Below are 21141 nucleotides of genomic sequence, written 5' to 3'. Positions count from 1 at the left end.
GGGAATATGCATGGCCTGTCTGTTTGAAGGCTGTGTGCTGCATGTGCGTCCATTCATGGATAGAGATTTGACGACAGAAATGCCCCGAATAGAGCAATAACACTCGAGACGTAACTGGCATTCACACGATCTTTGGAATGGGGCGGGATGGTGTGATTGTCGTGCTTCTTGCTTGTACTACGGTTGCGGCAGGTTCAGTGGACACAACCAACATGATTTGCAAAGCCTCTGGAATCTCCGTCGGCAATGTACGTTGGTGACGGCGAGGAGAGGTGTTTGATCTCTACCTCTGTTCCAGATCTCGGACAAGAGCCCCATGTCATTTTGCATCGAGCACCAATATCCGCGATGCTGCGTGCCCGTCCAAGAGGCCCAAATTATAACATTTTACACAACCCTCTTGGACACCGGTGGGGGCATGCGACCAAATTGCCGTGGTAACAAGCGTGCTGTAGGGGTTTCGTGCATGCTCGATGTGACCAACCCAGGTCACGTGCCGCTCAAGCAAATATTTTGTGCGCCGTGCTCTCCTTTAGCGCCCATGTTCTTGTCGCCGCCTCAAAACACTGCATTCTTTACGTCTGCCTCAACGTTCAAGATCTGTCGCTCACTCGCTGTACAATGTCTCCGCAGCAAAGAGAAACCACGTGGTGCTTCATGTAGGGACGGTTAACTCCCGCGCTGTTTGACCACTGCGGTTTCGCCTACGTCGATCGCGTGGGGTTTTGTACACCAAAGCGAGCCGTACGATGTTGCAATGTGTCGCGCGTGACGATGCGCGAGTAGATTGCGCCTGGATCGTTTTTCATGTCCTGCAACGAAGGTGAACACGTGTGCTTCCGCCAGAATGAGACGCGGTGGTACTGCGGCGCACATTCGTGTGGCTTGGACGTTCCGGTCGGGTTGGCAAACCTACCATGCTCGAACGAAACTTGCACGGGTGTGTTCAAGTTTCTCAACGACAACCGAGGGGCCAAGCCTCCATTTTACGAAGACACCGCCGTGGAAATCGTCGACGAAAAGGAGTGGCCGTACTGTTTGGGCATGCAAAACCCACGAACAGTCATGGACGAGTTGTAACCAGGTGATGATATGATCGTCGATTGCCGGGAGAGGTCCCATGCCGTCGGTAATACCATTTGAAAGTAGAGTCGCATCAAGAACATTCCACTCATCCGTTCAAAGGGTAGCTATGGAATGGTTGGGGCGTGCTGTGCTTCCTCGGCATACCATGCCGTCCCATCTAACATCGAGTGACAAGATTATCATTTTATACGGTGGTCGAGCCGAGACTTCCTTTGAAGATCGTCGGCTGGCCAATCGAATTCAATCGTGATGTAACCGATAAAACCGGGCAGGAAACGGTGGCTTGAATCGACGATGAGGGTGGTGTTCTGCGTCCTTGCTGCGGCAGCTGCAGCGGTCACGACCGACAAGGCTAACGATGAGTTGTGGTGCAACGCTACAATCAGCAAGCGCGTGATGGATGTACTGCCGTATCACCCAATTGACGACAACTCAACCACGCCGCTCTCACTTCTAGGTCCCCACCACCAGTCCCCTGCAATTCTGCACAAGAAACCAAGACGCGCGATGCTGTCTGCCCATCCACGACACAGAGATCTCGACCACGTATTTTGCCCTCATGGAAGCCGGTGCGATGTCATCGTTGCTTGAGTGAGCATTGGAAGGTTCCAATGCGCTACGCATAGGTCGGAATTGCAGGCAGGGCCACAACATGGCCGCCGAGTACCTCAAGTCCATCTTTTGTGCCGCGTGTCGTCCCACCTCGAGTACATATTTGTCGAATCCCATCAACGTGGCGTTTTTTAGCGGCCAGACCTTTAAGATCTGTCGGGATTTGGCGGTGGGTACCTCAACGCAATGCGACTGGACCACAGCACGTTGGCTAGGTAGAAGCAGCGCCCATCCACTTTGCTGACTGTGGATTTGTGTACGTTGGAGACCGGCAGGACAATTGCAAACCCTCGGTAGCGGTACGGAGATTCCAAGCGGAACGACGACTTCATTTTGTGCTTAGATCGCACCAAAAGTCGTGTTTCCTGGGTGCAAAGAAGGCCAACACGTTTGTTACGGAGATCAAGGACGATACACTTCGGCATGGTACTGCAGCAGCAACCCATGCGGAAGCGATACACCCGCAGGATTCCGCGACGTCCCGTGCAGCGGCGAAACGTGCTCAGACACGCTCATGTTCTTCAACGACAACCGTGGTGGGAAGCCTGTGTTCTTCGAGGGAAGTGCTGTCGAGATCATCGACCAAGCGCTATGTCCACCGTCAAACCCAGCGTGCTGCCTTCCAAGCGATATACCCATCTACGAGGACGAGGGCGGCGTGTGAACCGGCAACAACGTCCACCGTCTTTGGCGTAGCAAGTTTAAAAAACATGGCATTCACTTTTAATTGAGAGGCCGATTTTAAACTAATTTCCTAACCCTAATTGCTCCAATTGGAGCGGCATTTTGCTGAATTCTAGTTTTGATTGGCTATAACAAAATCATTTACGCACTCTGATTGGTGAGATCATATATGCCTCTGCCACTTGCATCGAATGGTCGATGGTTCAGCCACAATCTGGGTACCGAATTGTCCATTTGAACAACCCCGAGTGAACCGAGATGGGCGGTAAGGCGAAGACGCAAAAGCACACAGCGAAGGAGATCAACATGAAAATCAAAGCTGCTAAGGAGCGTGCTGGTGCTGCTGGTGGCGGCGCGTCGGGTTTGGAAAACCGCAAGTGTCAAAAGGTCGGCGTCAAGTGCGGTAAGTGATAGCATACCATGCCACCACCGCAATGGGGTTGTAGTGGATGGACCAGTGTGCTGATGTCTCGCCTGCATTGTAGATATCTGCTTACACGAGTTTCTGTCGTTCGCCGACATGCGTATCCACTACGATGCGCGCCATCCACGCGAAGCCTTTCCTGAAGAAACCATCAAGGAAGCATTTGCTGCCGCCAAGAGCAAGACTGCCGAGCGACGAGTGGGCCATCAACAAGGCAAGTTAGATTACAAGCATAAGGACGGAGATAAGGCTACGTCGGGAAAGCCTGCACGTGCTGGGGGAGTCTCTGACGATGTGGCTGCACTCCTGTCGGCTGGCCTTGCAGGCTTGAAGTAGAGCTGTCTACACTACGACACTGTGATACCTAGGAACAGAGATCGATTAATATTGCGCATTTTTTCACTGCATGATCCACAACTTGGGGAAGCGGCACAGGCCAAGACTTGAGCCCGAGGGCTTTGACATTTCCGACGTTTCGCGAAAGTTGATGTAAATTTCATCGGATTTTGACAAATTATTCTTCCATACAAATTTGTTGACTTGCCGGATGGCTTTCCGGATAAGGTTCAATCCAGACACAGTGCAGGCAAGATGCATGGCCGGGACGAGGAAGTCGCGTTCTTTTTGAGACTGGTAAACTGCAGACGCAGTCGACGCGGTGATTTTAACAGCACCATTCTCGAGCATGCGGTGCTCCACTTGACTGTTCCCGACGCCATCGAGCGGGCGTCGTGGTCGACATCCTTGTCCACGTTGACAGTCACAATCAACTTGCATCAACCGAGTCTGGCCGTACCTCAGCTTGAGCATTTGTCTGTGTATGTACCAGGTGTGTGAAGGGTACTTGCGGCAATCGTGTCTCATTGGCACGGCCATCAGACGATGGCAGGTCACCATTATGCTATGCGTCATCTACAGCGAGTCGTGTAAGTGATTTGATTCGCGTCGCTCGAGTGATCATGGCCCGCCATCTCGTTTTCTGTGTAGTCTGGTGCCAGAATTGCCGAATCCATTTCCAAAACACTAGAATCCAGCGCATTCTTGGCCATGGCACTATTAAATGCTATCGATCAAGCCACCAAACAATGCGACGAATCTGACAACACATCCGAGAGCTCCCTCCGCGCGATCGCAGAGGCGCGGGTCGTAGCTCAACTGAAGAAAGACACAGCAGCGTGTGACGTACTAATTTGTCTCTTGGCTGCAGCTGTTTGCAGCCCCAAGGGAATGTCGCCGAGTCCGTCGTACTTCCGCGCCAATGTTGTCGACGTAGATCGTTCGCGCGTGGTAGAGTCCACCTCGATATTGTAGCCACATCGCTTACTCACGAGCTGCCACAGATCGAAACCATAGCTGCACTCCCAGCCATCTCGTCGCTTGAACTTGATATCCTTTCATTACATGCTTCCTTGCAAATCGCTTCAGACTGGAGTTGATTCCTTCACGGTTGTAATACAAGTGGGGATGCTCCCGCTGCCAGCCTTACACTTGGTCGACTGGCTGTGGTGCCGACTGCCCGTGTCTCTGGAACAGGTTGCTATCGACGCTTCTAGCATCCTTCACTCATCTTGAGAGTACTTCACGCCTTGAATGTAGATGCCGCTCGACCACCTCGCAATGGCCGTGCCCCCAACATCAGGTCCAGTCTCTTCCTTCCATTCATGCCCCCCATGACACAGCGTCGGCCTCACGCTGCATCGCAGACCTCCCGCATGTGTGCTTTGCGGCACGCGTTGTGCAAAGCGCAGATCCATGGTTCGACTGTCAAGCTGCCAAATTTGGCACCAAAGGTGTAAATGGCTCAAATGATGCCACTTTAGACATGACGGAACGTGCGTAGTATGCTATCATGGCAGTCGAATGGCATCCTTTCACTCGATTCTTCAAAACGGACTCCACGTCATGAGCGGCACGCGGCACATGAGCTCGGGTGCATGCCTGCCCCATTGGACGAGATCGCTGACGCACTCTGTGTCTAGGCAACCTATTTGGCGATGGCATCTACTTTGCAGAAAGCATCCATGTGGCAGCGAATTTCGCGTCGCCGGCGGCTTCGGCGTGGGCCAAAAGGTACAGATCGTTTAGTTAGTCATGGGACCCAGCACCCGATGCCAAAACTACTTCGAGTCAAGCTTACGCGACCATCAGTGCAATCTTAACAAAGGCAGCCACGTGCTTGGTCGTGTGCGAAGTCATTTGCGATCCATCCAGAATGAAGCTGCTTCCATCTGCAAAAGAGGACGGCGCTTACTACGTCGTCCAAGACGAGCGCTGCGTGCGGATCACGTACCTCGTTTTCACGCAACCTCCGTCCGCTCGACCAAATACTCGTGGCAACAATCGTGCATGGGCATGGCTGTCATTTGGAGCGGTTGTGGCACTTGGTATCGCCTTCCTTGTTCGCTTCTCGGCAAGGTAGACCCTCATCAGTCGTACGTCTGGGCAGCTAAACATAATCCCCACGTCCCTTTTGACTGCATGCGTCAAGGTGCTGCTTCGCTTTCAGCTTGGCGCATCTCGTTGGAAAGCCATCAAGCAGTTCCTGAGAGCTCACTCGCAATGTAGAAAGGAAACGCTTGCCCTCGGCAAAACTGCCATTCCGTCGGGTATGAACAACGCGCTGCTTGTGTACAAACCACGGAAGCGGTACACACTTCTTGAGCCACGCACGGTGGAGGGGATGCAAATCACCTTGTAGTTTACGCAAGAAACCCAACACCGAGAAACTCGAGCCACTCGTGGCAAAGCAATTGGTCCAGAAGTGGCAGAACGATGCCGCCAAGTGCTTCGTCGAGGCGGATTTGTTCCTGCGATGGCGCAACTCAACCCACGACGACCGCCAAGCAGCTCTCCAGGCGACGTGGGCGGTGGTGTTTAGCCACACGAGCGAAAAGTACCATGTTCAGCAACCACCCGAGCACTACTCGTCCACGGAGCCGCTGCCCTCTTGCAGCATTTCCAGTCTTTCTAGTCCCTGCTGTGATGTCACCAAGAGCAAGAACTGGTGCGACCAAGGTGCTCACGAGCTAGCGCAGGACTGCACAGGCCCTCCCCGTGCGTCAGTCAACCGAAAGGTCACTTGGGTGCTACGATTGAGGAAAGCGCCACCGGCAGAAGTCATGCCCCAAATGACCGTGAGCAAGCCTTTGGTCGCAATTCCCCCATTGACGTCATCGCTTGAATCTGATGCGGTCGAGCCGGCGATGGGATGGAAACAGCGCAGTAGGTTCTCGATCGAGGTGAACCTCGCGGTCCATCGTAGCATGGTTGACCCATGGTGTGCCGTTGGTCCGGGGGTAGATGCGCCGCAAACTCGAAGCGCATTTGATGCAAAAGATGGCGGGCAATCTGTGGCACGACGAAGTGCGATCGATCTTGGCGCGACCTTTAGATGCGACTGTGTTTGTAAATCGAGTCGAGCAGGTATGGGTTGTCAAGCATCGCCTGTTTGTCGTCGAGGCACTGGCTCAACAAAGGGATAGCTCGACCATGGCAATACTTCGCAACGCTTCGTTGGGTTGGAGTGCCGCGGCCCGCGACTTGAAGGGCTCTATCCCTATTCAAACCACGCGCATGGCTGTGCACGCATGGTCAGTTCATATCAAGCACGCCGCTCTGCGAGGGTAACGCGGCCCGTGATGTTTGTCACAATAGATCTATCGATGCTACAAAAAGTCGTGCGACCGCCAGCGTATGCAGAGTCATCTGCGGCAACTCGTGGTGGCGACGCGGTTGCTACAAGACTTCTTCAGGTTCCGCGTGCACTGCCTGGTGAGGGCGTCTGGAGTCGAGACCTCCCCAACGCTTCGCATCGTATTTGTCAATTCCGGCTTAGGTCAAGCGCCGACGAGTGCGTGCGGTACAAAGCATTGTGGCGAGGAGGCTGCAAAGCCAGATGCGGTCGTACTTGAAAGTGAAGCAATCGTCGGCGCGGCAGATTCAGTGCCGATGGCGCCAAGCCCAGGCGAACAAGGTTCTCATGCACAGACGTCGAGTACACCGAGCCGCCACCACCATCCATCGTGTTGGCAAACAGTTCGTGTGGAATCAAGTACATGCGGTCTCTGGCTGGATCACAGTCCTGACCTTTCGTGGTGACTAGAGACGGCGCAATGTCCTGGCCGTGCGCATACAAAGGTTTGGACGAGCTTGGCTGTGGCGACGTTGGCGTCGGCGAGCCGAAGCGTCTCGGAGGGAGGCCGAGATGGATCGGATCAAGGCATCATCGAAAGCCGTAAAGATATCATTCTCAACATTGGGGTAACATTCATCGATGAATTTGTAAGGCCACGGCCGAATGCATGGCGTTCTTGATGACGGCACAAGGGAAGGTGGACCTCAAGCGTGAACTAAGGCGCATGAAGGAGAACGAGAAACTTGCCAAGAAACAGATGCATGTTGCAGCGCGCTCTGTCGTGAAGAAGGACGACCTGGAAACGATGGCGATTCGCCACAGCTTTGAAGCGTTCGACACGGATGGTTCTGGTACGTTCGTTGGGGTAAGTGCAGACACATGACGCGGCATGGCACTTTACAGGAAGCATCGAGTTGGACGAACTCCGTCTGCTGCTCTCTGAGCTGGGGATTCCGATATCGGAACGAGAGCTCATCGCGGGATTTCAAGGCAAGTACACGACGTCGACGTAAGTCGATTGACAATCTTGAGCTCGTAGAAATGGACACAGACGGAAGTGGTGCCATCGACTTTGACGAGTTTGCAGCATGGTGGAAGACTGGTCTCACGGCTGGGAAAGCCAAGACCCAAATGATCCTCCTGCGACTCAAATTACGCGGCCAGAGCATGGTCAAGCGCATCACTGGAGGTAAAGCCACAGGCACTGCACTTGTCCCTGAAATCGTCCCTGACAACTGTCTTGCGTGTAGCTGAAGCGCGAGCTCAAGCAGCCAAGCACATTGTCAACCGCCGACGTTTCGAAGCCATGATGGCAGCGCGGGACGCATTTCGCAAAGCGTACCCTCCCGTGATCCATTGTCACATGTGTCAAGCTCCATTTGGCCTCGAACGCGACTGGTTTCTCCACACTCGGCATCATTGCAATGGCCGCGACGAGCTGCAGCAGTCGTCAACGCATTAAGAAAGTTCCACACTCTCCACCAACGATGCGTAGTTGGTATCGGGTGAATCGTCACAAGGGCAAGACGGGAGCTTGTATGTGGACTTGCCACACCTTTCCGTCATACACAGCTTGATATGATCTGTGGCCGCCGAGATCGCGTTGTACCGCACGACCTTGCTTCTCGCCACCGAGAATTCATTCAAAGTGTGACGAGGGTCGGTCGAATGCGTGCATGACACACACACCGAGCCGAAAAAGACAAACTTGCCGACGACCGCACTTTCGATAGGAAACACCATCACGACAACACAACGTGGGGTAGATGTTCAGGCTGCTGAGACAAATTTGTATTCGGCTTGCAGCACCGGCACTCGCGCCACGATACATCTGATGGCGAAAGACATACGAGGTGCCTTTAGATGCGAATCGCAATGTACGTGGCGACACCACAAACCACGTCCATGATGAAGATATAACACCGAGAGCTAGGTATGGTCGGATGGAGTTCTGTCCCCAAAACAATCAAAAGCTTAGCGAAACCAAGCTGGTGGTTGAAAGTGGCAGTCGGTGAAGTCAGTTGAGTGTGGGAATGACAAGGCTCGCCTTCTGTGCGGTACGCCATCATAATACACCCGACCGTAGTGTTCACAATGACAAGGCACGAGATGGGCTTACCATCACATGCAACCAAGATCACACCATGTTGATGCTGGAATGCAACGAGATAGTCAAGTGGATCAGGCCGAGCGTACCATGCCGGAAAAGTGGACGACGTCGCCAAACTGTTGACAATGGTTTGTGCGGCAAGAGGAGAGGTGCCACCGAGGCCACATACGTCGAGAGTCTTGATTGAAGCAGTAGCAAGAACAAGATGCGGTGTTGGATTATTGAGCCGTCCGTCGTTGAACCACGTCGCCTCAGTACTTCCAGCTTCCATCTGAGCACGAGCATCAAGAGTGCGCCTGTGTATCCAAACGTGACCTGGTAGATCATGTAGTTTGGCGCGGCTGGGGCGATTATGAGCTATATGCATTTCGCTCCGTTCATGAACATCGTGGTGCAAGAAACATGACAATGAACAAAGTTGCGTATTCACGTTAGGCCGTTGAAACACAACTGCATCACCTTCGAATTCAGATCGACATTGTGATGAGACACAAACGGCAGGCAAGGCAGCTGACATTTCCAAACTTCATGCAGTCAAAACAAGGCAGCCCTGCTATGCTTGAACGATAAACGCCATCAAGTCCAAAGCAACGTGGCCATATCGCTCGACATCAAGGCCGCGTTGCAAGGTCAATTCGGTGTTGAGGGAAAACAAAAGTCCACGACGGGACTCGAACCCGCAATCTCCCGCTTCGTAGGCGGATGCCCTATCCAATTGGGCCACGTAGACATTATGAAACGCTTAGTAAGATATTTTAATAATTGACGTGACCATTCCCCGGCGCAAGATGTTTGGCAAGTTTAGTACTTACTAGTACTTCTAAGTACTAGCACACAAGTAGATAGGACAGTATGGTCAATGAAGCATCATCTGTCGCTCAATCTTCGAGTCGCTTTTTGGCAGGTCCTTCCCATGCGGGTGGCGAGCGTTCTGTTGCGACGTTCGATTTGGTACAACCCGCGAACACAGTTTTCTTTCGTCCATGGATGGACGAAGGAAGCTGGTCGCTTTGGAACGTCCTCTCGCATTTCAGTTTACGAAGAGCGTTGCATGCATGCAAAGCATGAATAGCGTTGTACGGCGTGGACAAGTTAATATTGTTCATTGATAAGTCGGTCGTCGTTTTGGCGGCCTGCCTCTTCCTCGCTTGATGGCGGGCGAGTCGTCGTCCACACGCGCACGCTTCTCTAAGGGTGATCGACTGTCGTCGTCGCCCTCATCTCCAGAACCAGGAGAAACCTTTGCATTCGTGAAACTGTTTCGCTTTGACGGGTCCAGCTGCCCTTCGAGTAGACGAAGTCGGCGCTAAAGCAAGAAAATCAACCTCTCGAGAATCCTTTTGTGGTAGCAATGCACCTCTTTCTCATCCAATGCCGTCTGAAGTTGCTTCACCTGCCCATTCAGATCGAAATGGTCCGATGTCAGTTGCTGCAACACTTGATCTTTGTTGCGCAGGCGGGCTTTCAAGTTCTACCGCACGGACAGAATAATGTTGAACTCGTCGTTCGAGCCAGCGACATGACTTGTTGACGTACATTGTTGGCCACACGAAGCTCCGCAGCCAAGCGACCCTCGCCAATACTAATAACTTGGTCCTGCCGCATCCCAAGCATGTGCTGCTTGTTGAGGTTCCACGCATGCTCCAACGTTGCATGGGCATGCAGTGCTTTTCGTAGCAGTGCGGCTTGTTGTTGAAACATGGCGTCCATTTCGCATATCGACGGCGTCAAACCGAGCTCTTCACGATATATGGATGGTTCTGGGGCACTTGCTGCCGTTGAAGGTATGGTCGATGCTCGAAATCGGTGATGTTGGCCCAGGTCAGAGAGGGCCACCAAAACGTCGATTCCATCGGTCAAGGTCAAACTTCGTTGGTCTGCTTCAGCTTCTGTGGTCTTGGACTCGTCAGTCAGCGGTATCCGAGGCGGGGATGCAGTGCCGTATCTTGTATACCGCTCTTCGGCATCTTCGTGTTGTTGCGATGCCATCGGAGACAAGTTAGCATACAACGTTGCATGGGAGACGTAACTCGTCCACTCTTCGATGGACCGAGCTTCAATGTGAACGTAACTCTTGTCACCAAATGGCATGCATTCTTTTCGCCAAGGTATGGACCACGACGACAACTCGTCGTTCTTTTTGTCGGCTATGCATGTACGATGAGGTGGACATGGAGCCGCCCGTCGGCACACACCGTGTAAATAATTCTCCATGAGCGTCTGAATGGTTTGAAATTGTGCTTGATGGTACTGCAGTTGCTCATTCACAACCATACTCATCGTTTTCGCGGCCTCTACCAGTGGTGCAGATCGGTCTCTCAAAATTGCAAGGGACGTCGCAACAACCTGAGATGCACCACACTTCGTGAGAGAAGTTCCGTGAACCGATAATCGAAGCTGTCGCCGTACCGTCTCAACGTCTTGCACAAACGCGACTTCGCTAGAATAACGCAGACTTCGCACCGCTGCAATGATTTGAAACAAGTCCAGAGGAAGAGCATGCGGGTCCATGTCCGGAGGTCGGTCAATTCCCACGAGCAAAGGACCACAAAACGGCGTTCCTTGGCGATTGGTTGCGATAACAGACCAAATGCGTTCGAGAATTTTAGCGAGGCGAACCATGGGACTTGGAGAGTTGCAATGCGCGCACACCATCGTTTTATCGCGACGGCTAATTTTACTGAGAGCAGGGCTCTAGAAAAACCATAAGATAGTATCGATGGATCGATTTGTACCGAGGGCAGCACGGAGTCGTCGATGGCAACGGGGCAGTGCAGACAATGCCACAGGGACTTGGTGGACGAGGTGGGGTCTTCCTTGCGGCCAGATAGCACACACCGGTGCCGCGGACAAATCCACTCGGTCTCTTCATCTGTGGGAAATGGAAACGCACCCAAACACAGTTGATGATACACTTTGGTGCATTTCGAAAACTCGCACACGACGAGCTCGCCGCCAAGGCCGCACAGAAAACAGCGCTCCTCAGACGTCAAGTCTGACGTCGGGGTCTGCCGATCTTTTTCTCGGCACTCTCGACGTTTAGACGTGTCGGGTGTTTTCCGGTCACGACGGCTCGATAGTGGAGTTGCAGTGGACGAGTCGGTGCTTGGCAAGGGAGCGACTTCTGCGGCATGGATGGACGACGCGAGTCGGCGTTTCGCATTCGATGACCCATTCGTTGGCGTTCGCTTCGACGACGGTTGGCGGCTTAAGTTGCACAACGGACAGAACCAGTCCCCAGCAGGAACCTAAACACTCCCACGATGCGATCTTCTATGGATGCACATCGGTCATGCCGTACCTCGACAAGGGGAGGCTTCAGGCACGTCATGTGGTACTCACGCTCGCAATCCTTGCCATCACACACGATCCGCCGCTCATACGATCCTTTTTTCTTGCACACGGCGCACGGCACATCGTTTTCGACTTCAATTTTTTTTAATTTTCTACAGCCGCCGCACAATAAGAATGAGTGGTGACGAAAAGTGACGACGACAGCAGCGCGTAGACACTTACATGCGCTCGGAAAAGAGCATGCTTTCGTGTGCCTTTTTGGCCATGGCTATTGCGGTCTTGGCCTCTTCGACGCCCTCGAGGTATTGAAGGTATATTTTCGATCCTTTCTTGCCCTTGATCGACGGGTGTTCTTCCATGAACTCGTGGACATTGCTGCGGAGAATCCATCCGCTACAGTTCATGGTGACGACACTGCATACGCTGGCTTCCGTCGCAGACATAGGACATACTAGTTGTGGGACCCGTAGAAGTACACGCAGAGTTGTCCCTTCCGCTGCCGATGGGGAAGGTAGTCGATCCATTCCTCCATTTCACATACCTGCACAACAAGCGTCAGTGTCATATAGCAAGCTCATGTGTCACACACAGAGGTCATACCCTAGCCGGCCAAAACGGATGCGCACCGACACGCGCTAATATAATGCCCCAGTGCTCGTTCAGCAGCGCTTGGAGTTCATCTGCCTCGACCATGTCTGCAAAGTATACTGTTAACGTCATGCAAACAGAGAGATAGCGTGGTGTCATGTACCGAAATACTCGGCTTCGTCGGGGCTCAAGTTGCTCATAATGGCCACCGCGGCGCCGCCGTCGTTCGCTATTGCTCTAGGGTGGCAGACCTGGAAAATGGCCACCGCGGTTTTGTTTGGGGTCGCATTTTAATTCCGTGGGTCGACAAGAATACAAAAACCAAGTAACGGAGATCAAACATTTAAAATAATTACGCGGCCCTCTACGCGTAAACGTTCGGATATATCGTGAGCTCGGCTTTGAGAGGGGGGTGCCACTTGCGTCGTCGCGCCATGTCGCCATGCGGCGGCGAGAAGCGCAAAATCCGCGACAAATGAGGCAGCTTAGTTGCCTCCACGCGGGGCCGGCGCACGCTTCGTCAACCGCGTGTAGATGGCGTCGACTTGGTCTAGCAACAAGTCGTACGCGCCAGATGCCACGAGGCCGCGATGCGTTTGCTCATTCAGGCCGCCCGCCGTCGCCGCTTCATCTGCCATGTCTTGGAACGGCTCATGTGAAATCATACCAGCATCAGCGAGTGATTGGAAAAACGACGCGACGTAGTCGCGTGACGCTTGGTTCTCTATGCGCGAAGAAGTCAATCGCGCCTCGAACAAGGCGGCTGCACATACCGACGCCGTTTTGGACACACCATTGTTGCAACGTGCCACACGTGGCATAGAAGAAACTGATCATGGCCGTCATCCCAGTCTTCGGAAGCAAGGATTAGTGAACGTGACCTCGTCTCTCGATCGGGGCGTACCAGGGTCGTCACCTCACTTTCTTCGTTCACCATGACAGGAGTGCCGATTTGTTGCAACAATTCACGCACGAGCGGATGCGGCGGATAGGCCAAAATTGGGCCCGTGCGGCGCGACGAGCTGGGGAGAGGAATCGTGCGCACCTGAGACATGCATGATTTGACAGGGATGCACAAAGCAAGCATACCACTTGGGAGCGGGGCAAGCGGAGAAGGTCCAGCAGTTCTTGGTACGGAATCGTTGCCATCATGGACACAATCGTAACGTGTTGCGGGAAATTCAGGAGAGGAAGTTCCTGCATACAATGGAAGATCAAGTTGTCGACAGCACGGAGTCACGGACCTGGCGGGCAACGTCAGGAAGGAGACTAATGAAGATGATGTTGGAATGATCGATCACCGCTTGGTTCGATGACGCGATCGTGACGTGATTGGGAAACCTGGCATGGAGCGCTTTCGCCTTTTCTGTACCACGAGGACTGACAAAGATGTGCTTGGGGACCCATGTCGATTTGTCTGCAACAGGTGTGCAGTACCCAGACATGACGGCGCTTCCGATCTTGCCTGTGCCCAGGAGGCCCAGCACGAGTCCATTTTCCAAGGAGGTTGCCATGATGATCGGTTGTTGCTTTGTCCAAAATGGCAGAATGTGGTCAACCACCTCGTGACATGTGCGTGCTCCAAGAGGTGCGACATGGGAGTCCAATATGATTGGTTCAAATACGTTTCATTGGAAAAATAGGGCACTTTCATTGGTGGAAACTCATCCCACGGACAACGATTGGCTCGATTCGGACGTCGCACTTAGCATGGGTGATGCAAGGATTGCCCGCCATGACGATGAGAACCAGGGTGCACCACGGGTGCATCGCGACGAAGGAAGTTCAAGAAATGCGTCTACGCTTTGGGCTTCTTCTGTCTCGCACGTGGCACGATCATGTCTCCTATGAACTGCTCCAGTCGCTTGAAGTATGGGATGTATGGATTCGCGATCACATATTCGGTCAGAGCACCCAACGCCTACGACATCGTCGAAAGGTCACGCGTCGCCGTCGACGGCAATACAATCCGAGTCACCTCTTCAAACTCGACGTAGTTGACTTGGAGCTCTTCGTTCCCAGTAATGTCTCCCCCCCACTCGTCGTCGTCGTTGTGTCGCTGCACGAGCACAAAGATCTGCTTGACTGTGTTTTCCGTCACATACGACCCAATCAGCTTGCAATCCTTGACCATCATGACAAACTCCACCAGACCAATTGTCGACCGCGGCTTGGTGCTTTTCTGCGCGGCGTCGCCACCGCGTGAGAAAACACAGGCAGGCATCGATGCAGAGGCATACCAGCACCTCGTCGGCCTTGACGCTCGAGTAGTACTTGAACGTACGCTGGAGGGGCTGCTTAAACTTTTGGTACACGCCACGCACCTACGGCAACGCAAGATGGTGAACATTGTCGACGGCGAGTGATGCTTTGTCGATATACGTCAGACGTCTGGAGGAGCATCCGAAACACCTCGGGCTGTGACCGACATGCGTGCGGAATCACGCACTTTTCAATGAGCTCGCCAATGCGGTCCTCAAACATGACTTGGGGGTACTTTTTGTCGGCGAGCAGGACGAGCGCCGACACAAACATGGACGGCGACATCTCCTTGGCCGCCGTCGTCGTCTGCACGATCGTTCTACACAACGCAGTCCATCAGCCACCTCGCGACGAGCTTGCGGATGCGACAGGACTTGTCCGAGTTGACGCATTGGTAGTACACGGCTTCGGCAATCGCCTGGGTGACCTTTTTGTCCACAATCGCGCAATCCTGTCAAAGCCGCGACCATGAGCCTCTAAACCACACGATGGATCGACACTTGGTGGATAGAACCTTGATGAATTTCGCCCACTCGCCAGAACTCATGGTCGTCGCGCGACCGCGCAGCGCGCCGCAGCTACATGTGCGTTGCATGACGTTGTCAAGCTGTGTCGATGATGCACCTGTAGTGCCGAAAGATGGCACAGAGTTCCTTGAACCACTGCTGTAGCACCTTTTGAATGCCTGCGACTCGGGTCAAGACCTACTCGAGCAACCGATTTTGCATCAAAAGCTGTCGAAATACACTGGTTGGGTTTGTACTTCCGTCTCGCTGAGCGACGTCCGACGGCCGTCGGGGTTGCCCAAGATAATGTCGCGCACGAGAACGGGTGAAACGACTGTGAATTTCTGCATCGTGTGGGCTCGCCTCTCGTCCACCACGTCTTCATGCACCCCCTGGAGCTTCTCAGCAAGCAGCTACAGCCATCACGCCGATTGTGATGGCCGCTGGGGCCGTGCAAGGTGGATGTACCCGCCATGTAAAGCACAGAATCTTGTGTGTGAGCTTGATGAGGACGGTGGAGGTTTCGTTGGATGTGCACGCCTGCGACGTGATCTCGCATTGCATTTCTTTATGATAGTTCTCGCATGTCTTGAGCTCTTTGACCAAACTCAGGACGAGGCCTTTGTCGGGCGTGTCGTCGGCCGCCCGTCGGACGTCGAGCATGATAGTCCGCACCTAGTGCATCGTTGTTGGTGCCGCCGATTCCGTCCACACACATGGTGTGCACATGGATGGCTGCTGTTGGGTGCACACCTTCTTCCAACATGTCACGATGTGTAAGAACGCTTTGCGCGCCTTATCGATGTTGACCGGAGCGTAATGGGCTCTACAGAGAACTGGTCCATACATGATCCTCGCGTGATGGAAGCACATACTGGTGGAGTCCAAATAGCATCGCGATGAACACAAAGTTCTCGTGGCTCTTCTGGTTCGCAATGGACTCGGCAGTGACGACCGCAGGCAGCGTCGCGTCCGCTGAAGTGTCCATGGGGCACTCGCGATTAAATCGCTCGATGTGTTGGAGTCGGGTGTCGACGTCGATTTCCCCCACGAGCTACAGCACCCGTCTCTTAGCCAACATTATAGGAAGCGATCGCACGCACCGCCGTGTCGTAAAGTTTTGGGTACAGGTGATGTAACAACAGCGCAAAGCGGTGGCCATCGGCAAGGTCTTCTGAGAAATTGCGGATAATTTTGTCTTGCGGCCGCGTCGTTGCGGTGCTCCGGTCAAGCTGAAGCCGCATCCAGTTAAGCAGCACCACGTCGATGGGTTTTGTCAAGAGGTTCTGAATCGAGTGGTGGTCGTGAACGGTCGACGATGAAGCCATGGAGGGCTGCTGCTTGCCATAGAGCTGCGTCTGTTTAAACATGAGTTCAGACAGGTCGCGCAGCTCGTGGCCGTCCGTTTGATGGCGCAAGCTGTCCATGATGTCGCTGGAGCTCTGGATCACGGACGACTCGACCATGCGGGCCATGGCAAAGAGGCTTTCCAAAAGCAGGCGATTCACTTTGTGGTCTTCTTCTGTTTCTGACGTTGACGACGCCACGATGGTGTCCATCGGTTCAAATTGTGCTTTTGCCGGGACGAAGTACTCTGCATCGGGCGCCCCCTGTGCCGCCCGCATGGACCTATTGGTTGCTTCAAGCTCCTGGATTCGCATAACGAGCTGGCTGTTGATCGAAGCGAGCTGGTCGACCTGAGCTTGAAGCTCTGTCGTTCGAGTCGCAGCTTCGTTGAGTTGGATATCCTGCATGGACGAAGAGTGAGGTCAATTGGCGGTGATCGCATGCTCGATACCTTTCGCCCGAGCGACTCGGCCGTGACGGACAGCATGGCCTGGTAGTTTGCCGACTCTCGCTACGCCCCCTGTTACTCCTTGGACCTTAACGCTAATGAGCTTACGTAGTACGCCCGCCGCAGGGCCTCGACACGCCATGCGCGAAATGTTTCCTTCACAGTGGCTTTGACCTCGTACCGAAACGTGCGGTCCATGAACTAGTACCCGGTGAAGCTCTGCAGGATTATGAAGTCATGTGCAAAGCGTACAGTTCGAATGCGTCGCCGCCGCTGTACCAAATACGTCCAATTGTAGAACAACAGGCGCTGGACTTTACGCTTCCACGTCTTCGCCGTGCCTTCGATCACGCGCTGCATCTTTTCGACACCAACTTGGTGGATCGACGAGTCAGCATGTTTCCGCGTGTTTTCGTCGAGAAGTTCCAGGCACGTTCGTCGCAGTCGCTTGCTTTCCTAGTCCCAGCGAAAGGATCATCATGTCGAGCTGGCCTTGGCAACGTCGGCGTACAATGAAGTGGGGCACCTTGCGGTCGAACTCGCCATCCTTCGTGGAGGCAACGTCGTCGCCTGTCGGTCGTCGGACGTACACTGCCGCCATCAATGCGTGGAGGAGCCGCCGCATGAGTCCCCCCGACGTCCCCAATCGTTCTGCAAACTGCTCGTGCACTGTCAGCTTCGTTCATACTGGCATGGTGACGTGTAATTTGGCACCTTGTCGAGCAATGTACATGCCACGGCAGTGAGAAATTGATTCGGCTGCTCCAGCCATGAGCTCATCGTTTGGGCTTCCTGAAGCTTCATTTCGCCGTATCTACATTTTTGAAAGTCCATCAAGTTGCCCTCATGTAAGCTGTGCTACAATGCAAACGAGGTAAAGTTGTCGTCGAGAGTGTCGGCGGCGTGCTGATCATGCCATTTTGACCACATGATCTGGTGCATGGACCCGTCGTCGTCGGCGATGTTGGAAAACGGATACAAGATGCCGACTTCGTCTCTGGGCTGGAGAGGTGTGTTGGGCTGCGGTTTGCGTGATGGCGCGACCGGATGCCGATGGCTTCGAAGTGACGGCTGTGTGTCGCCACAATTGCGACCTCGGGTTGTCCTGCCAGGTGGCGCATCAATCGAGTTGGAGCTTTTAGATGCACACTTACGTAAAGGAGAGTAGGGCAGCAGTCCGGTCAGTGTGCTTCGGTCGAAAGTGGGAGTCTGCTGTCGTGGCACGTACTGCAGTGTCGACCGGCGACTTGATTGGGCGATACACGCGCGGCAGCGATGATGCTCCAACATAAGGCGGCTCCATGACGGCGCTGGTTTGTTCGCGCGTTGTATCCTCGGTAAAAATCAGTTACGCATGGCACGGTTTCACTCGAACGGTTTCAACACAACAACCCGACGACAGAGTTAACATCTCAGTGAACACTTGCTCATGGGCTCAAGTAACCATGGCGAGAAAATCGCAACCTGCATGCGACTTGGTTGATGTGTTATGATTTCTGTACGAATTTGTCCAGCACAACCAATTTCTTCGAGTGCATTGAAATGCACTTGCCATCCTGCATTTGTTGCATTCCTGTTGGAAACCCGGAAGCCTTTGATTCGCTGAAGTAGACGCATGCTTTTTATTGGTTGAAACCTTTTTTCCTGGCTTACTTCGAAGTATATCAAGTCAATTTGACGTCAGAATTTGCAAAAATCGGTTTTGCAGCCAATTGCCACGACAACAAGGAGATCTTTTGAAGATAAGACGATGACTTTATGTTACTTGGTGGAATTCCCGCTTGTACCCGCGACGCGCCGCGTAAACGACGTGTACACGTTGCGCATGAGCATGGCAATTGTCATGGGTCCGACGCCTGGAAGCATTTCATGAGAGCCACATCAACACCACAAATCAAGACTAGAGAGAGATGTAAAGCTACCTCCAGGCACGGGAGTGATTGCCGACGCAATTCCGAGAGCTTCGTCGAAGCAAACGTCACCCACCATGTTATTGCCGACGAAGTTGATGCCCACGTCAATGACGACGCAGCCGGGTTTGAGCCACTCGCCGCGAACGAAGTGGGGGACGCCGCAGGCACTTACGACAATATCAGCTTGTCTGATGAGGGTTTCGATCTAGAAAATTGCATGGGCACGAGCGTCGTCAGGTGCGTCGTTTGGACAAGGGTCAACCTGGTTGGTCCTGGAATGGCATGAAATGACAGTAGCGTGCCGTTTTCGCAGCAACATGCCCACAGGATTGCCCACAAGATCGCTGCGGCCTAGCACCACGGCCACCTTGCCTGCAATCGGGACCTCTTCCTGGTCCAGCATCTCCACGATTCCCTCCGGCGTACACGCGGTAAAGAAAGGCGACCGCCGTCGCATAGCAAGCTCGCCAACGTTGAACGGATGCAGGCCATCCACGTCTTTCGTAGGCAAGACTGCATCGATGATGGCTTTTTCGTCAATGGAGTTTGGCAGCGGCATCTACAATAAATGCTCATTTTTTGACGGCATGACATGCTTACCTGAATGAGGATACCATCGATTGTGGGATCTGCGTTGAAGGCGTGCACTTGCTTAAGGATCTCGTCCTAATGAGTGGCATCAGGTACAGGGCACAACTCGCTGTGAGGTACTTGTGAGGTCGACTGGGCAAAAAACCGGTTCTCGGCGCGGATGCCCACTTCTGAACACGCACGACCCTTCGCTTCAACGTACAACCGGGAATCTTGCCGATCGCCAACCATGATCATACCCAGCCCAGGGCGCTAGTTCTTGCGTCAGTTCACGAGTGCACATGCCTTTGTACCTGTGTGGTTTGGGTGCGCGCGATGACCGAGTCAATCTAAGACAACTAGTTACGACTGAACGGCTCAAGAGCGCCACGTACATTGGACTTGATCTCTTGTCTGATCTTGGCCGAAATGGCCGTGCCGCTGATCACCTTCGTGCCCCGCATGTGCCACCAACGTTGGTGTTGGCTTCAAGCAACTTCAATTAAGTACGTAATTGAAATGACTTAAGCGAGTCGAGTCCTCCCATAGCAGGTCTCGCACAGAGCTTCCGCAAAGCGAGCCATAGCCGTGGGCGCTACCCTGGTTTGAAATCTTCCGCCTCTCCTCCGTGGTTCCTTCCTTCCTGATCTTCCACGTCGCTGGCTTGATCTCCGTTGCATGGTAAGTAGGAATGGCCTATGACGTGGCAGCCTCACAGAGCATGACACCAACTTATACAGGACCTGTTAAATATGGTTTGTCATTCTGATTGGTCGAGATGCTGAATGGTTGCCACTCCATTGCGTTTTGGAGAAGCGGCAGAAGCAAAGTTGACAGGGGAACGGCACGTCGTGCCAAGAGTGCTCGGACGTGCAGGACGAAGCCCGATGATGTTCAATCTCTAGAATTACTCTGAATTTCGTTGAGGTCAACGTATCCGAAGATGAGGGCTAAGTTGTGTAGAGTAGGTTCTGGATTGCATGTGTCGAGAGTCATCGGTCGAATATGATAGACCATAGCTTATCTTTTGGAAGTGCCGTCTGAATATGTTGAACATTCTGACGACTCGAAGCGCTCTGATCCACTGATGACTGTCCTGCGTTGCTTGCCTGTGTATCCTAGAATTACCATTCGTGCGTGTTGCCGCCCTTGATTCCAAACGACGTGAATCGCACTACCATAGCTAAGCCGCGCGCCGCGGCCACCACGAACAACTTCAAACGGCGTGGTGCACTAGGCAACTAGAGCTGCAGTTCACATGCTCCAACGGTGTCGTGTTGAATGGGAGGAAGGCTTCGATCCCTTACTTTGGCTTGAAATACGCGGCCAACTCGATCGAATTGCTCAGGCGATCTGCGATAGCTGCAAGGTTAGGGTAATGGTCGGGGGCCATCTTGAGTAGACTTGGGAATGCAGTCCAAATCTGCATGTGAAAATCCAACATGTAAATATCCGCAAATGACGGCGTGGTGCCCAAGAAGAAAGGGCCGACAACGCGCTTTTCGAGACCACCCAGAAGTCGCGGCAACACGATGTTGTTGACATCGGCTAGCTTCTCGATTCTCTTAGCTTCATCCGGCTCCATGAATGCGGCAGTGACAAACGCAGTGGTTGCTTCAACTAAGGCGTCAACAGCAAGGTCCGCTTCCAACGCGTCCAACGG

General features: G+C 53.4%; 10 protein-coding genes and 1 non-coding gene across 17 annotated transcripts; 5 read left to right on the top strand and 6 right to left on the bottom strand.

The window, feature by feature from the left end:
• The first annotated feature begins 30 nt into the window (after positions 1-30).
• Positions 31-1279, top strand: H310_07981. Of its 2 annotated transcripts, XM_008873522.1 has the most exons (6): positions 31-248; positions 299-410; positions 456-616; positions 664-744; positions 787-1129; positions 1191-1279. In XM_008873522.1, the coding sequence occupies exons 1-5, from the start codon at positions 138-140 to the stop codon at positions 1078-1080; spliced, it is 759 nt and encodes a 252-aa protein (XP_008871744.1). In that variant the 5' UTR covers positions 31-137; the 3' UTR covers positions 1081-1129; positions 1191-1279. The 2 variants fall into 2 exon arrangements, with proteins under 2 accessions (XP_008871744.1, XP_008871743.1); XM_008873521.1 differs by having other exon boundaries at positions 787-1279.
• A 23-nt stretch (positions 1280-1302) lies between these two features.
• Positions 1303-2432, top strand: H310_07980 (hypothetical protein). Its single transcript, XM_008873520.1, has 5 exons — positions 1303-1488; positions 1544-1655; positions 1713-1867; positions 1914-1997; positions 2042-2432. The coding sequence occupies exons 1-5, from the start codon at positions 1381-1383 to the stop codon at positions 2360-2362; spliced, it is 780 nt and encodes a 259-aa protein (XP_008871742.1). The 5' UTR covers positions 1303-1380; the 3' UTR covers positions 2363-2432.
• A 165-nt stretch (positions 2433-2597) lies between these two features.
• Positions 2598-3236, top strand: H310_07979 (hypothetical protein). The gene is made up of 2 exons (XM_008873519.1): positions 2598-2785; positions 2868-3236. Exons 1-2 carry the CDS (start codon positions 2641-2643, stop codon positions 3140-3142), a joined length of 420 nt encoding a protein of 139 aa, XP_008871741.1. The 5' UTR covers positions 2598-2640; the 3' UTR covers positions 3143-3236.
• Positions 3237-3853: 617 nt separating this feature from the next.
• On the top strand, positions 3854-4242 carry H310_07978 (hypothetical protein; the record flags this gene model as incomplete). Its single annotated transcript, XM_008873518.1, has 2 exons — positions 3854-4093; positions 4147-4242. The coding sequence occupies 2 exons, from the start codon at positions 3854-3856 to the stop codon at positions 4240-4242; spliced, it is 336 nt and encodes a 111-aa protein (XP_008871740.1).
• Positions 4243-4270: 28 nt separating this feature from the next.
• H310_07977 (hypothetical protein) lies at positions 4271-8002 on the top strand (the record flags this gene model as incomplete). Its single annotated transcript, XM_008873517.1, has 17 exons — positions 4271-4339; positions 4403-4445; positions 4510-4596; positions 4647-4736; positions 4786-4876; positions 4955-5092; positions 5372-5452; positions 5505-6045; positions 6107-6229; positions 6289-6396; positions 6461-6577; positions 6642-6857; positions 6909-7040; positions 7093-7291; positions 7344-7430; positions 7480-7629; positions 7691-8002. The coding sequence occupies 17 exons, from the start codon at positions 4271-4273 to the stop codon at positions 7900-7902; spliced, it is 2484 nt and encodes an 827-aa protein (XP_008871739.1). The 3' UTR covers positions 7903-8002.
• Positions 8003-9206: 1204 nt separating this feature from the next.
• H310_07976 lies at positions 9207-9280 on the bottom strand. Its single transcript has one exon. It is a non-coding gene; the product is annotated as a tRNA-Arg (tRNA).
• A 318-nt stretch (positions 9281-9598) lies between these two features.
• Positions 9599-12681, bottom strand: H310_07975 (hypothetical protein). Its single transcript, XM_008873516.1, has 11 exons — positions 12596-12681; positions 12445-12539; positions 12297-12385; positions 12067-12237; positions 11852-11996; positions 11286-11798; positions 10960-11244; positions 10746-10896; positions 10087-10697; positions 9908-10021; positions 9599-9856 (listed from the first exon to the last, which is right to left on the bottom strand). The coding sequence occupies exons 1-11, from the start codon at positions 12630-12632 to the stop codon at positions 9653-9655; spliced, it is 2415 nt and encodes an 804-aa protein (XP_008871738.1). The 5' UTR covers positions 12633-12681; the 3' UTR covers positions 9599-9652.
• A 77-nt stretch (positions 12682-12758) lies between these two features.
• H310_07974 (hypothetical protein) lies at positions 12759-13973 on the bottom strand. 3 transcript variants are annotated; one of them, XM_008873513.1, is made up of 5 exons: positions 13677-13973; positions 13522-13629; positions 13337-13477; positions 13206-13284; positions 12759-13156 (listed from the first exon to the last, which is right to left on the bottom strand). In XM_008873513.1, exons 1-5 carry the CDS (start codon positions 13944-13946, stop codon positions 12918-12920), a joined length of 837 nt encoding a protein of 278 aa, XP_008871735.1. In that variant the 5' UTR covers positions 13947-13973; the 3' UTR covers positions 12759-12917. The 3 variants fall into 3 exon arrangements, with proteins under 3 accessions (XP_008871735.1, XP_008871736.1, XP_008871737.1); XM_008873514.1 differs by having other exon boundaries at positions 12759-13284; XM_008873515.1 differs by having other exon boundaries at positions 12759-13477.
• Positions 13974-14045: 72 nt separating this feature from the next.
• H310_07973 (hypothetical protein) lies at positions 14046-18332 on the bottom strand. Of its 4 annotated transcripts, none has more exons than XM_008873509.1 (19): positions 18150-18332; positions 17858-18100; positions 17710-17809; positions 17507-17653; positions 17248-17451; positions 17104-17196; positions 16999-17058; positions 16304-16948; positions 16076-16254; positions 15954-16026; positions 15669-15875; positions 15458-15613; positions 15319-15398; positions 15209-15272; positions 15069-15145; positions 14815-15013; positions 14673-14756; positions 14411-14614; positions 14046-14353 (listed from the first exon to the last, which is right to left on the bottom strand). In XM_008873509.1, the coding sequence occupies exons 1-19, from the start codon at positions 18296-18298 to the stop codon at positions 14231-14233; spliced, it is 3087 nt and encodes a 1028-aa protein (XP_008871731.1). In that variant the 5' UTR covers positions 18299-18332; the 3' UTR covers positions 14046-14230. The 4 variants fall into 4 exon arrangements, with proteins under 4 accessions (XP_008871731.1, XP_008871734.1, XP_008871732.1 ...); XM_008873512.1 differs by having other exon boundaries at positions 14882-15013; XM_008873510.1 differs by having other exon boundaries at positions 14046-14614.
• Positions 18333-18712: 380 nt separating this feature from the next.
• H310_07972 (hypothetical protein) lies at positions 18713-19972 on the bottom strand. The gene is made up of 7 exons (XM_008873508.1): positions 19874-19972; positions 19793-19828; positions 19620-19751; positions 19509-19574; positions 19171-19467; positions 18918-19113; positions 18713-18851 (listed from the first exon to the last, which is right to left on the bottom strand). Exons 1-7 carry the CDS (start codon positions 19940-19942, stop codon positions 18757-18759), a joined length of 891 nt encoding a protein of 296 aa, XP_008871730.1. The 5' UTR covers positions 19943-19972; the 3' UTR covers positions 18713-18756.
• Positions 19973-20735: 763 nt separating this feature from the next.
• H310_07971 (hypothetical protein) lies at positions 20736-21063 on the bottom strand (the record flags this gene model as incomplete). The annotated part of the gene is made up of 1 exon (XM_008873507.1): positions 20736-21063. One exon carries the CDS (start codon positions 21061-21063, stop codon positions 20782-20784), a length of 282 nt encoding a protein of 93 aa, XP_008871729.1. The 3' UTR covers positions 20736-20781.
• Positions 21064-21141: the final 78 nt, after the last annotated feature.

This window comes from Aphanomyces invadans, assembly GCF_000520115.1.
Source record: "Aphanomyces invadans strain NJM9701 unplaced genomic scaffold supercont1.16, whole genome shotgun sequence".
NCBI classification, from domain to species: Eukaryota; Oomycota; class Saprolegniomycetes; order Saprolegniales; family Verrucalvaceae; genus Aphanomyces; species Aphanomyces invadans.
The sequence above is the reverse complement of the archived record's forward strand: the minus strand, read 5'-3'. Positions and strand labels throughout refer to the sequence as shown.